This window comes from Cyphomyrmex costatus, unplaced genomic scaffold (assembly GCF_001594065.2).
Source record: "Cyphomyrmex costatus isolate MS0001 unplaced genomic scaffold, Ccosl1.0 scaffold28, whole genome shotgun sequence".
NCBI classification, from domain to species: domain Eukaryota; kingdom Metazoa; phylum Arthropoda; class Insecta; order Hymenoptera; family Formicidae; genus Cyphomyrmex; species Cyphomyrmex costatus.
In genome coordinates, this window is record NW_017276910.1 from 447238 (window position 1) to 463346 (window position 16109).

Here is a 16109-nt window from a genome sequence, read left to right on the forward strand (position 1 = left end):
ATATAAGTAAATAAAATATAATAATATGAATAATATTAAGAATCATTTTATATATTATAAAAAAACATATTATATTCAATGAACGTAAACATTACATTCTACTTAAAAATAGATGTTTTCTTATATCACAACGCGTTGAACTATACACACAGGGACATAAATGCTTAGTCATCCAAAGTTACATATGTATCAGAGAAGACATAAAAATGATAATCATAAAAATAGTCATGCATTTGTGTTCTCGTACGTATAAAAACATCAATTTTCAAAACTGTATTAAAACATAATATTTAAATAGCAAATATTTTTATTATTACTATTATATCACATTTATTATATATCGTAATGTCATATTTTATTGCCTGAAAATAAACAAATATAAAAATACTGAAAATATAATATTAAAGTAAATTAATTACTCTCGAGAGTAGACACAGGCTATATTTTTGACAATTTTTATTTTAATATTATTCGTTCATAATTTTGTAAGATTTTGATAAGACAATACAAAAATAAGAAATCTTTTAAATTCGTCTTAATCCTACGTATATTATAAGACTTTAAGTAATACAACATTTGTATTTTAAAGAGAGCCTTGACCAAAAATATCAGATATCTATATTTTTTTTCATAAATTTGAAATTTTTTAATCTATTGCTTCCTAATATTTCTACTAATATTGTACATAAGAATTTTGAAATAACGGACAATTCATAACAAATGATGAAAGTCAATTTTTGAACACTATAATGTTAAATAATAATTAATAAGTTTAATATTTTTGACCAAAGCTGTATATAAAGCATAATTACTTTGTCGTAAGTCTTTGCACCAAGAGAGGTCTTAATTACGTATGTGTATATGCCGCAGCCTTTTCGGGAAACAATTAGTCATTTTCCGAAAAAGACTGATTTCGCAAAAAGCTGCGACATATATTATACATACAGTTAACAAGTTGAAATTATATTTGAGAGATTAACAAACTTGCGTTGATATTTACCTGAATGCTATAACTTGCTTTCTAGATTAATATAAACTCAAGTATAACAAATGTAACTGTATAACAAAATAATCAAGAGATACTTTCCAAGTGCTTTGTTTATCACATAATATACTTGATAGTATTCTCTCGTCTTTCTCAATATAAATCTATTTCAACTGTAATACTTTGGTTATCAATGGCGATAGCTTCTGTAGGAACACAATTATTTCAGTTCTTTCAAAATACTCTTTTAAATGATATATCGTTATTTTGTAGCGTTTGTACTTTATTTAAAGAGAAAAAAAAATAATGATGAAATTATAAATAGAACAAGATATCTGAAAGAGATTGGTGTGGCTCAGCTAAAAGATTTTGTCCCACCAGGTATGCAAGTTTATGTGCGTATTGACATGGAGCTGGTACACGAATTGTACCGGGCCAATTATAGTACAAATGACAAAGTTTATATGTCAATCGTTGCATGTGATCTGTTTCCAGATTAGATGAATCGTGAATGACGATGTAATGTGTAGGTGTTACTGTGCCCTGACGTACACTTTGCGGCACAAGGAAAAAATCATAATAGTTTCGCCTTGTTACGCACGAATCAACAATAGTACCTGCTGCGGGATTGTCTAAACCTCCCCTCTGTAAATAAACATTGTCAATTAAAAACTTATCATTAAAGCAACATATTCACGATTGTATTACATAAATTTTAGCGATACTCACTCCTCTGATGAATATCCGCATGTTGATGCGTTTTTGAACTATAACTACACTAAGTTGCGGTTTATAATTCGGCGCTATGCGATTAAATGTCGCCAAAAGTTGTTTTACCTCGTAATTTTCTATATAATCTAAATCGCCGTCACCAACTCCATCACGATATATAATTATGCGCTCTGGATTACATCCGTTATACTAACAACATAACATATTCTTCATTTTGATGAAACATTGAAAAGAGGTTTAAAAGATGAATAACGCATTAATTACCTTGTAAAAAGCATTAATAGCAGAAGTAAGACACACTTGTAGCATATCAACTAATTCTTGCCTAGAGGCCTGCATACAAATTCTACTGTGCCATTTAGTCAATTGATTATCTAAACTAGCAATAAATCCTGCAACACTTTTTCGACCTCCTCCACCAACACCAACGTGATAAACGTCTATACCACATACCATACAGTTTTTCTACGAAATAAAATTAATTAAATAAATTAAGTCAAATATATAAATAAAAATATATGATAAAATATATATTTTCTACAGTATCTACTAGTGGCATAGTGACAGTCCATAATGCTCCTCCTAGTTTGCAATTGATTTGAAGTGCTATCTTTTCTGTGATACTTCTTAATTTAGGAGGCCTAGAAATTGTTTTCGAAATAATGACTTGCGATGGTACAGCTTTTTGTACACAGCATAGTCTGAAACGTGTAACAGAACAATAAAACATAATTTTCCAGACTTTATCTTCAATTATTGTTACATAAACGAATAAATTTCCAAAATGTATGTTTTCATAAGTCCAAGAATCAAAGTATACTAAATTCTTACATACTTGTGTAATATATTCAATATATTATATTACAATACAGTATATTAACATATACAGGAAGGCAAATATATTATTAAAAAAAACTTACTTTTTTATTGCCGAGTAGCGATCAGTGCGATTGGTTGGAAATATAATAACGAATAACTGAATGTCAGCACTAATATTATTTTGAATTTCTCGCAAATAATTCTCTGTTCTGTCATCTTTTAAAATAACGTGTACTGGATCATTAACTCGCATATTGACCGCTTGACCAACCGTTATTAGAACGTTTAAGAAGTCTTTTACACAAGTTCTATCCCTTATACAGTACATAAGATTCCACTTGATCAAATTACACTAAAACACAAAAACAGTGTGAAATAACGAAATAATTTTATACAAGATCATTTTTATTGTGTATATAATTAGTATGTAGTTTTCAATTTCTAAATATACTTACAGCATGCAACATGGGACTTCTTACTGCAGCAAAGGACCAGTCTGCAGGTTTATCATTCGTATGATGACTTTTATTGAATCCAAAACGTATCACTTCAGGCTCGAGACGTCTTGCGGTAAATTTAACTAAATCATGGCTTATACGCAAACCCCATTCTGCTAATAATTCTCGAGTTATATCATTCTTATTAATTTCATCTACAAATCGGCTGATCACCTCTTGACGTTGATTAGGCGACATTTTCGTAACTCCGCTCAAGTCTTTCATAATGTTATGATTATTGCGAATATTATCAGTAAGACCTGCTGCGTAGCTCAATTCTGGCACCAGATAAATTATGCTTTCCTCTCTCTATTGTATTCAAACGATTTTTTATAACGAATTGTAAGTGATCATCAATATCATGTCAATAATAATTGTGCACGAATATCGTATAATATGTATGAAATTACAAACCTCGCCGTTTGGTAATCTATTTGTAACACGATGCACTAAAAGGGGTTGATGTAAATCCATAATCTCGATATTCCAATGCGACTTGTAATATTCGAATAACGATATTTGTTGGCCATTTTTAGAGAACGTATAATTTGGTGATTTATTCCAATCGATGTCATCTATACGATACGTCTTGTTATTGTATCTCGTTAGTACACTTGTACCGATTACTTCGTTCATAGCAATGTCTTTGAAATTATGCTTTGATTTTTGGCAAATCTCTGTTCTGAAAAGTGATTACATAAAATAAATTTAATTAACTGTAAATTATTCAATCGTGATAATGAATATTAAAACATTAATATTTAAAAAAATCTCACATTAAATCTCGCACAGTTTCTGTTCGCATCACTCGATGTTTGGCATCTAAACACAACTTTAAACCACCCTCGTATTCATTTATAGCAGTTACGTAACCAGGCCATACTTCCAATCGATGTTGAGGCAAAGCATGCGCGGAATTCGGATTAAAATTTTGTCGACCAATACGAACCAAGCTAAGCGCACGCATTATGCGATTGAATAAAATATTGAAAAATTGAACATTTTCATGTATTGGTTGTTTCCTTTTGAAAATAATTGTGAGAGATACTTTTGACCCATCTGGATGATCAGATTGAAAGTGAGTCTCCTAAAAATTTAACATGTTATATCACGTATATTATATTGTATTATAATATATATATATATTTCTCTATTAGAGTTTTTGAACTCACATTTTGAGGCAATTTTAGTGGTAAATAAAGTAATGTCCCATCAAATGTTCTTGTTCGTCCTAATGTGGCAAAATGTTGATTAACTAGTTTACGACGTAAACCTATTGAATCTATATCTGGCGAAAATTTAATTTCGTATAAATATTGAGCCTTTGCAGGATCTACTTTCACATCCACACAGTTAGCGTATGCTTCTACTCTATAAAGAAAAACAAATCTTAATTGTTGCTGTTATTAAATTACAATGATATATTCATCACAATTCCCATTACTAATATAAATGATAGTGACATCATTTCATTTTTGCATTATTACAATAAAAATAATGTACATATTTTTTAAACTTGTCTATATTGTATAATTTGTAAAAATGAATTATTGAAATACGAATTAAATCGCATCAAATAATGGATCAATTCTAAGTAGAATCGTAAGTCTCGTGACTTGTTCTCATAAAACTTGTCAAAACTTATGACTAATATTCTAATTTGATGCGTACGAATCAAAAGACGTAAAATTATTAATAAATAAATTTCTTATAAATCTTATTAATTTCTTGTAAATCTTATGATTAGTAAAAAAAGCTGTCTGTAATTATATTGTATAAAGGTATAAGCACTTAAAAGTTCTTATAACTTTTACGAGTCTTACTATTCTGAATTTAGATATAAGATTCGATTCAGATTTGAATCTTTACGATTAGAATTCTGATTATTTAAAATTTTCAAATCTAATTGTAAGAGAATTTGAATGAATCACATATATTGACACATACACATACATGCACACACACAAAATTTCCCGCTATGTATATCATATAATCAATATTATTTCTCTTACACAGAACTCTTATCATACATTAAAATTTAACCTAATATATTGTTGACTAAATGTTAACGATTTGATTAGATTTAATTCGATTCGATGTAAAGAAAAAACCTTGATTCATACGTCTCTAATAATTTAACGATTGATCCATATGTACCGAAAATATTATCTAGCACACACATATCTCCAACTTGAAAATTTCTTACATCGTGAATAGCATATAATAAAATAATTATCGCACATGGAACCACATGGTAAAATGTATAAAAACTTTAAAATTATAATTTTTTAAATCAATCTTAAGCCTACGGCACACGGTGCTTGTTTTCCTGCTGGATTGCTAGCTGGATTAGAATCTTGCCACCGTATTGGCTGCGGTGCTGAAAGTGCCAATATCGCGGCCAATCCGATGGCAAGAATCTGATCTAGCTAGCAATCAGCAGGAAAACAAGCACCGTGTGCCGCTGGCTTTATTGAACAATTTTCTTCATAAAATGTTTTATTTTCTTTTGTTGATAAATAAAACAAACAAAAAAGCCATTTTTGGAAGTTGATTTTTACTTATTTAAAGAGTAAAATAAATGTGGACAGCAAAAATAGCTCATATCTATATATTATATATTGCTAGTTTTATAATTTGCTCTAAATTTTTAAGTTAGGACTTCTGTCTTATATAATGTCGATAATGATCGTGCACTTTTAAAATTGTAAATTGTTGATTACTTACTTTGTTCCACTTTTTCCTTGTCGACATACCGGTGTAACATCATCCAAGGATTGTAGCTCTTCAGGTGTGGGCGGTTTATCATACACGGAGATGTTAGATAATTTTCCTAAAACTCCTTCAGAATCATCTCTTCTAACACTTTCTGGTACAGAAGTACTTGGTTGGCTGAATTGTAAAAATATATTTGCTGTAAGTGTGCATTTATAAGTGATATTTAGAGATAAAGCAAAAAAAAATTGCCACACACCTAAGTTTTTTTATTAAACTTGAAATATTGCCTCGACCGTGACCTATTGCTACTGAAGAGTCTCTGGATTCTTCACCACTGCTGCTACTCTGCATTGATTTTAACAAACCAGATAGCGCACGTCCACGACCTCCACTAGAACTTGAAGTAAGAGATGAAGAATACCCTTCAGATGATCCTGATGGTTCAATTGATGAAACACTAGGTGTTTCTATAGAATGAGACATTGCTTGAGATCGTTCCATTTGTTGTCTCTGCTTCATCATCTCTAATAGAAAAGAACCGCGTCCTTTTCCGGTAGGTCCGGTAGGTTTCTTAGGATCCATTTTGTATTCTGTAATTTTTAAAATAGATATATTTTAAATTAAATAAAAAAAGATTGAATATGACCCTATATACTTCTAAATTATATGTTTTAATTTTCAAAATATTTATATTCATGTACAATACGTTTTTTTTTATAATTTTAATATTTCGCAATATTTCTTTATTATAACTGAAATCTAAGTATTTATTTATTAGTCCATAAGACGAGTCAAATAATAGAGGAACAAGATATAGACAGTGTTGATTTTTCACATTTACATGCTGTGAGCTTCATTCTATATGTTTTTTCTGTATCGAGTAATAAAATAAGAATAAAAAGGATAAAATTTAGAATGTGTGAACGTGAAAAATGAACGCAGCTATACCAAAAATTACGCCCAATATTTCAATATTCTATATTTTTAATTTTGAACACAAAATAATCTTTGTACGTTGTATATATTGGTAATATTTTACATACTAGGCAAAAAATTAATATGATCAATTCTCGGCAAATGATAGGAAATTTCTACCTATGTAACTTACAGTAAATTCGATTAGACGTACTAATGTGTATTATACTACAGCTATATACATATATTGTATACTGATGTAATTTAAACGTAGAAAATAAAATGGAAATTCGAATTATAAAATACATTAAAATCCATATTTTAACAACACATATATATATATATATATAAAATAATAATTAACAATATTAAAATAGAGACTGTATTATTTCTGCCCTTATCGGGTCATCATCAGTGTATATAAAATTTAAACGTAGGTACAGTTGATCTTGATTCAATGTATGAATATATGATGAAATAATTTCACATGGAAGAAAAACCTGTAAAGGTATAAATCTATATTTCAATTTAATGTTTAACTTTTGTAGCTTTATTAATTTTTCTTTTTTCTTCCACTCTATTTTCAAAAATGAAAATAAGAAAAAATAATTATTTTAAATATGAAATTATAATAATTAATAAATAATAAAGGATTTTTCGTGATCTAATAAGTTTAATAAATTGAAAGTAAAAAATATGTCGCTTTCTTTTCATTACATCAGCAAAAAATGGCTGCATTCAGCGGGATGTTTAATTTGCAACTATTAAAAATTTTTTTCAATGAAATAGGACCATTTCTTTGGAATTAAAAGTATAATCTAACATCAGATTCGCGTAAAGGAGGCACGGCAGTGTCGCTGCGCCTGGCTTAGCGCCGAGACACTACCGTGTCTCCAGATCAAATGAAGCACTTACTCAGCGCTGACACTGCTAAATATGACTAATGTCACAATGCCTCATATGCACATTGACTGATTGCAGAAACAAAAGAAACTTTCAGTCTTAATGATTTTCTTCTTTTAAAATAATAAAAAGACGATAGCAGTATAAGACTTATAGGTCTGTTTTTTGTTCCTACATTGTCTGAACAAAAAACTAGTGCACACGGTGCAATAAGTTAAAATGAAATAAATGTATATTTGTTTCACTTCAACTTATTGTACCGTGTGTACTATTTCAGACAGTGCAGGAACAAAAAACAGACCCTATATATGTATCACTATATTGTCGTTCGATGTAAAACAAGAACAGAATACAATTTTCACTTTAATCAATCAGAAAATATCAAGATAAGCAAACATTATCATGAGCGACATTATAAGTTAGCGGAACAAAGTGATCAATTTTAACTCACATTTTTATTTGTTACTCACTTGTTGCTAACAAGTTGCATATGTATGCACATTTCGAATTTTTATTTGCATATTTTCAGAAAGTTATTTAAAAAAAATAGTTAAAAAAACAGAGGCTAATTTCACACTAGTCTTTCCCAACCACGAAGAAAATTAGATTTAACTAGGCCTGATCGATAGATTATTTTCGTTAGCGCATTCCAATACTAGTCAATTTTTCATTTGCATATTCCTCTTAAAGTTATTTACAACTAAAGTTTCGAAGATAGTCAGTCGACTAACAATTAGAGAGATAGGTTGATTATTTATTACTTAAACATATTGAGTTTTTAACTAAGGGTGTGTAAATGCAAAGTCGACTTGTTTCGGAATATGCAAACGAAAATCTATCGATTTATGTCATTTTGCGTATCTGCGATTTAAATCTATTATATTTTTACAACTTTTTTGTTACAAACTTTTGATTAGTTACCGAAATCCGCCATATGTAATAGTTAACCGTGATTTCAAGTTGCAGAAATTAACCCTCCCGGCTCTCTGTTTTTAATATTATATAATCAATTGACGTAAGAAGTTACAATGTTAGATACTTCACGTGTTCTAACTCTTCTATATCTTTACAGTAGTAGTCAACCTACATGTAACAAAATCAGTGTTATCAACGTAAATTTAGCTGATGGCAGCAGTTTGTCCTACTCTTATTATAGGAGCACTATATGACACAGGCTTAACTGTTTAGTTTGGATGTATTTGATCTAAAATAACTTTTATTTTTATTTAATACATTTTTGTGATGCCAATTCTTATTCGACATCTGGGTGAATTTATGAGTTTCCAAACGAATACTTCGTTAATACAAAAAAGGATGCAATCCTTTTCAGACATTTCTTTTATCCTTTTCTCTCCAATGGAAAAAAAAAGATATACCGTGCCTTAGAAGTTCAAGCCTAGGAAAAAGAGCAGGCCTTTTATGTAGGAAAAAAAAAGTTAAGTAATCAACTCTTTAAGAATGTAAGGTGACCAACTTCAAGAAGACATTTTAAAAGACTCAATATTAATTATAATTAAATAATAATTATATAAGGCTCCATAAATATAAAACAATTAAAATAATAAAGAGCAAAGAGCCAGTAATATAACAAAACTAAAACTTTAATATTAAAACATGTACAAATAAACAAACGTTTCGACTTCGATTGAGTCGTTCTCAATGTTACAGATACAAATAAATTCGTTATATAAAATTCGTTATCCTTCAAAAATTACTTCATTCTTATTACTTTGTGTCAAAAAGATGAAGTTCAAAAGTCAGAGTATATAAAATTTGGTGTTCTTGTTATTTATAACTATAGGTAATCCATTAAAAAACGTATAAAATGGTAATCAGTCGAAATTTACGTGTACAGAATCCATTATTACATTATTAAACAAATTTGCAGATATGTGAGATGAAATGTGCAATCTCAACTACATCAGATAATGCAATGTTGCTTTTTAATGGATTATCTATAATGTTGTTTTTTATAACATTGAGAATGACCCGATCGGAGTCGAAAAGTCTGTTAATTTGTAGCTACATGTTTCAATATTAAAGTTTTGTTATATTACTGGCTCTTTGCCCTTTATTATTTTAATTTAATTATAATTGAATTTTGATAAACATTTTTAACAATTGTTAACGAAACAAATAAGCAATATCAATTATTAAAGAATTGAACGAACTTACTGTGAAGTTTGATTGTAATTATGCTGTCTCGTCCGGATGGATATGTGATAAATGTAGCAGCGGAACGCTACTGCATTTATATCCATCCGGACGAGACGTGGCATAATTATATTTATAAATAACTAGTAATGTTTTTAAATAGTAACTCAACAACATCGTTGTCTGAACGTTACGAAATTATTGGATATAACTTCATAATGTTGCTGTTTTGCAATATATTAAGTAAGCCTTTGATCTCTACACCATCGAAGTAATGTAACTCGTGAATTTTCATCATTCAATTGTGAAGAATAAGATTACTATCACAATTTATCGGCTCTTTGCCCTTTTTTATTTGATTTGTTTTATACTTATAGAGCCTTCTATCAACTATTATTGTTATCACAATGTTAATTATCAGCAACATCACAAATATCTCATATAATGCAGCTATAAAGGGTGTGATAATTAACTTCACTATTTTCGCTATGTATGTTTATATTATTTGAATTTATACGTTTAAACATTGAGGATGACCCGAGCGAGATTAAAACGTCTGTTTAGCAATTTGTGTAATTATTATTATTTATAATTGTGTTTATGATTTGTATGTTTATTTTCTGTTGTTGTTTTAAATATATATATTATATATTTTTGGCTCGTAGCCTTTATATTAATTTTGGGGAATTTCAAGCAACGTAACAGACTTAATAAAGTTTGGAACACAGTCTTGGTAACAAAATAATGGTAAATTTACGAAATCAGTAAATGTTTAGTCGTAAAGACAGGCTCGACAAATTTCAGAAATTTTCCAAAAATTAAGTACTACAACGAAAGCGTCTACCACAATCGAGTCTTTACAAAAATTTCCGAAAGCAAGACGTTTGGTCTTGATATTTTATGATCAGACACGTTTCTACCAATGTAGATTAACTTCAATTTCGTTTCAACGGAAATGGGCAAATTTTCGTTCATACAAAAAAAGCCCGAAGGACACGAAGACAAGAAAACAATTTTAAAGAAAAATCGAGTATTACTGAGTTTTATGTGCATCTCGTTACTTGTAACGAAGTTACAGTTACAAGTTACTTTTTTGGTAACTTTACTGGTAACTGCGTTAATTTCTTTTTTTTGGTAACTGTAACGGTAACGTAGTTACATTTTTGGATAACGGTAACGAAATTTACAGTTACTTTTATCGTTACTTTGCATACGATGAGACACGTTATTCTGTTATATAACAATTACATGTTATTAATTACGACAGCTATAAATGTGGTTGTAGGACATTGTAGTAGGGGAGGCCAAGCGGGGATTTTGGGATTTACTCGAGCGCGTCAGAATAACATAAAGGGGGAAAGCTTGCACCCTAATAAGTACCCCCACCAAATATTAAACCTCTATATAGAGCCGGGGATCCAGGGGATTAGTAAATAAAAGAAATCGATCGTTCGAAAACTCGAGCGCGTCAGATTAAGGTATGGTGTGTTAATTACATGTAGAAAAGTGTACATTTCAAAAATTTGACGCGCTCGAGGAAATTCCCCCCCCCCTTTTTTTGACCCCTTCCTACAGCTAACCCCACCACGTAAACCGTCAGATTAATATTTATTCGTTATCAGAAACACATTGATCGCTTACACTGATTAATATCTGACACGCTCGAGTATTTCATTGTCATTGTTTTTTTGAAAGCCTGTACACGCTCCCCCCACCACTGAAACGGCATACATCATATAACCTTTTTTTCTTTTTAGCATCTAATCTTCACAATCCAATAGGTCTCCACGATGCTCGAGTAAATCCACATTTAGCCTCTCGGCCTCCCCTACTATTGAGTGTTTTTTTATTTGATACAGGCGTACAAGCTACATTTAATTTAATTTAATCTAAACATGGTACACACTTTGTTCTAATTGAGTTGTATAAAAAGCTTTACTCTGTACATTTCTGCGTACATTTATGTTGAGCAATTGCAAAACTTCTGTTATATATTCTAATTATAGCGTTATAATTTTCTTTCTATCAAAATATTTGATTTATAGCTAAGAGCATAGACTATGTAAAAATATAGCTGTATTATAATAAAGAGATTATGTGTATTTCTTAATTTTCCTTTTAATTTCTAACTTATATTGTGATTCATATAGTCCTATACAATTCTATCTTTTCAGATTGATTTTTAAAAAGTAACGAAAAGTTACCTTTTGAATAACGGTAACTGTAACTTGTTACTTTTAAAAAGTAAAACGGAACGAAACGGCAAAAATAACGTTATATTCTTCGCAATATATTAGAATAAAATTAAATATTTTAACGAATTTGTTTACTCGTAAACCCTTTCTCTCTTTATTATTAGGTTAAAAAGTAACTTTCCATTCCCTGAAATATATATATATATAGGAAGTACAAATTAGTTCGATCCGTTTTTCAAAAGATGATCGCCTTCAAAGACGAGTCATTTTTTCGAGATGGAATTCGAAAATTGCCTGAGAGATGGGAAAAAGTAGTAGCCAGCGATGGACAATACTTTAATTAATCTATTCATTCATTTTGTTTTGAATTAAATGCATTTTTGAACACAAAAAACGGACCGAACTAATTTGTATACACACGTCTACAAAATTAATAAATGATAAAATGAATACCATATTTTCAGTTTCTTATTCTTATTAATCATTTAAATAATAGGGACGCAAAATCCCGTAAGAATATCGATATTTAATAGTATCTTGTCGGTGTCACGGTTAAGTCTTAATTCATTCTTGAAAATAAAAAGAAATGAGAAATAAGTTGAACCTCGATTAAGAATTAATCGTGAGTGTAGTACCGCGTGCCTTACTTTTCATCTTTTTTTAATTCATAGATCCATAAAAAGATTATGTCGAGTCGAAATAAACTACGTTAGTAGAACCGAGCATTACTGATAAAAGTAAAACGCGCCGACGAACTTTTTTAAATTGAAGCGGCAATACAAATACAGACGTGATAAAACATAACCAATGAACTATTTCTGTGTAAATAGTAACATGAGAAAAATATCAAGGCTGGGACGCTACCGAGATGCAAAGATTCTTTTTCCCTTCCTACGCAGCGATTCTGCGACTAAAACCGCACTTACATCGGTATTTTCGAATGTTACAATTGTAATTTCGATTTAATTTCCTCTTTAACTAACCTCTTTTAATTTATAACCAGAAAAAGAGACAAATAAATCAAACCAAGATTAAAATTTAACCTATAACGATAGAAATGACGAACGATGTATGTAGCCGTAGTGATATATTTTCAAGTTGAAAGATTTAAACGAACGAGATTGATATAAACTGTTTTATACGAAAAGGTGACGAACGAACAAAATCGAACGTGCAACGGCTCGTCACCACTCGCTTTGCGCGGCCAAAAAGACGTTGGAAAGTTAAGCACGCGGAACCAATGGATAAGAAAAACTAAAACTATTCGAGATAAAAAGGTTTTTGTCTCAGATATGGTGGATTCAGGGATCGTTCACGTGCAAGCTAGTGATAAATATCGATGCGGTACACGCCAATGCTGAACGATTGCTACTTACATTTTCGGCTGGAAAAACTACCGTTTAATACTGCGATCATCAACTTCAAGCATCTGTGTACACGATTTTCTCTTCGCAAGGATTCTGCGTCATCCGATCTTCCAGCAACTTCTCTTAAGAACGCAATTTACTGAAAATCCGATCGACGCCGATCGATACTGGCCGAGGCAACTACGGCACAAACTATGCGAATCGCGAGCCTGCGAGGTAAAAAAGGATTCCTCTCTGACGCTAGCTGAGCAGGATGCGTCATGCGCAAGAGATCACCAATCGCTTTTCGTTACGTAAGATGTCATTTGCAACGCGATTGGTTAATAACGGGTTACCGGGGAAAAACGTCTCTAGGATACGCTATATATGGTAATCACACAATTAGGTCGAGTGTTTTCTCGAACTTTTTGGCGCCAATCCTTCGACACGCGATCCTTGCGTTGAGAAAGCGATCGTTATTTGTTTAATGAACGATGAAAAATGTGGGATACAGCGAACGAGCGTGGTAGAAAAACTCGGATGTAATTATTAAGTTGTGCTCAAATCTTTAGACGCGAACCCATGGTATTTCTACCATGCGCGAACCTTAATTACTTACCCACTATCAGCCTGCTCGACTACCAAGTCAATCAACAAGAGTTGCTTTCCATTTACACACAAGTGAAACTGAGTCTGAAGTGAGCTGAGTATGAAATACTCAGATTAATGACGTCACTTACTTGCTTACTTTGGTCAACTTTGGTAAAATTAACAAGTAACAACGCAGGTTTATAACCTCACTTTTAAAGTGAGTCTACGAGACTCAATAAAGCACACGGTCTCGATCTTGTGCGCAGTTTGTAGGTAAAAACTCACTTCTCAGAGTGCAAAAGGAACGCGCATTCAACTGAATTATGACGTCACAAGTGAGAATTATCTGAGAATCGAAGTAAATGGAGAGCAACTATCAAATTTTCTAGCCGGATTGATCCCTAACTTCTTTACCTACTCCTAACCTCAAATAAGAAAGACCTATGCCGAGGGTTAATCTCGAAGAGTGAATATAACGTCACCAAAAATTGTTAATTAAATTCGTGACACTACTGCGGTAATAAGTATGTATGCATCAATGCTGAAGACTTCAGCGTCGCGATTTATATGGGGGGACTATATACGCAATATATAAAATACACATAATAAGCATTGTGATCCAGCTTTGACCGTTATTGGCTTTTTTCTTGTTTATTGTTTATCAATTGTACGGTTCTAAAAAGATTTTAATATTTGTTAAATAGCGTCACCTTGTTTTCGCTTTTCGTTTGGCGAAGATGCAACTGTTGATTTACTATTGTATGTTTCATACTACTTCATTAATATACACGTATTTTAAATATTTTATTCAAATTATGCAGATATTTGTGACTTTTTAGGTGTGCCCTAGATGAGGAACTTTACAATTCCTAAATTCTCGGCATTTTACTAAAAAGAAGTACCTTAAAATTACAAATAATGCTATACATATATCCTATATATATGATACTGTTTGACTTGTATACTCTAGCTGAAAAGCTCCTTTATCTATAAGAGTTGCTCAAAAAGTTATATTTTTTGTAACAGATATTAAATTTTTTTATCAAAACGTATATAATAAGTATCTATTTGATCTGAAACCAATACAAGCCTGAAAAGTGCATAATATGTAATGATACGATTGTGAATTTTGAATTGTTATTTGTTTATAAATAAGCTAATTATTTTATACTCGATTGATTTTATTCATTAATATTATTTGTTAATTGTCAGTACATTTTTTATTGTTATCAGTTAAATGTTTTTTGTTTTTTCTCACAAATAGTTATAACACAATTTTTATTCTTTATTCAAAAAACATAAGAAAAAATATTTTTAATTGCACTCTTTATCTTGTTTTTCTTTTCGCACGTTCTAAGTAAAACAATTTGTTATATCTAATACTAGAGAAATAGAGAACATGATATTAAATTACAATGTATTGTGATTTTATTAAAGTATTGAAATGTTATCCTAATGGTATTTTCACTTTTCATTTGCCATCTTTCGAAATACAAAAATTTTATATATAAAGAAAAAAATTAACAGATGTGTTATACGTACATTTTTGATACAATTGAAGATCTGGCTAAGAACCAGCCAAGTTTAGGTTTTCAAATATTACAAGGAAATCTATATATATGTACAACATATGCATCATATATTTACAAAATCTTATTCTTAACAGTTTTGCTACTATTTTTAACATGAAAATAATGCCTTCCACAAGTATAATTGCAATATACAATTTCTGTTGCTTTGTTATTTATCATTGGAAAAGTCACTAAATGCCACTAAAGAGAACGAGTTTGGTTGATTCTTCCAGCCACACCTACAGTTGTTAATAAAATGTCATATATTGTGTGATATACATTCCATATTAAAAATTTATATGGTATTTATAATTCATTATTTACAAGAGTCGTTATGTATAATTAATTAAAATATAATTATTACAATAAACTATAAAGTAATCAAACAACAATGAACTTGCCATAAAAAATTAACATCTGATCGATATCGAGCTATATGCACATTCTGACAAGTTAAATGGATGGCAAGAGGTCCCTTGGACTTGAGCTGACTGTTTTTTGCGTATGACCGCGTTTCTGAGCACAAGTATAGCATGTATGAGTTCACCTCTTCGAGGTAATAATGGCACTTGGCACTTGCATATGAATCCTATTATAATGTATAACACTGGAGAAGATTCTCCTAAAACCTGCCAGACGCGACATAAATAAAATTCGCAATTCTTTCTTTTTAAATTTTTGCT

The 16109-nt window shown here is 30.5% G+C and overlaps 1 protein-coding gene across 1 annotated transcript; it reads right to left on the reverse strand.

Annotated features, from left to right (window-relative positions):
* Positions 1-1194: 1194 nt before the first annotated feature.
* Positions 1195-13453, reverse strand: AGO3 (Argonaute 3). The gene is made up of 12 exons (XM_018541204.1): positions 13295-13453; positions 6008-6341; positions 5761-5925; positions 4206-4404; positions 3810-4120; positions 3448-3715; positions 2992-3342; positions 2638-2888; positions 2268-2418; positions 1982-2182; positions 1715-1906; positions 1195-1630 (listed from the first exon to the last, which is right to left on the reverse strand). Exons 2-12 carry the CDS (start codon positions 6331-6333, stop codon positions 1301-1303), a joined length of 2745 nt encoding a protein of 914 aa, XP_018396706.1. The 5' UTR covers positions 6334-6341; positions 13295-13453; the 3' UTR covers positions 1195-1300.
* Positions 13454-16109: the final 2656 nt, after the last annotated feature.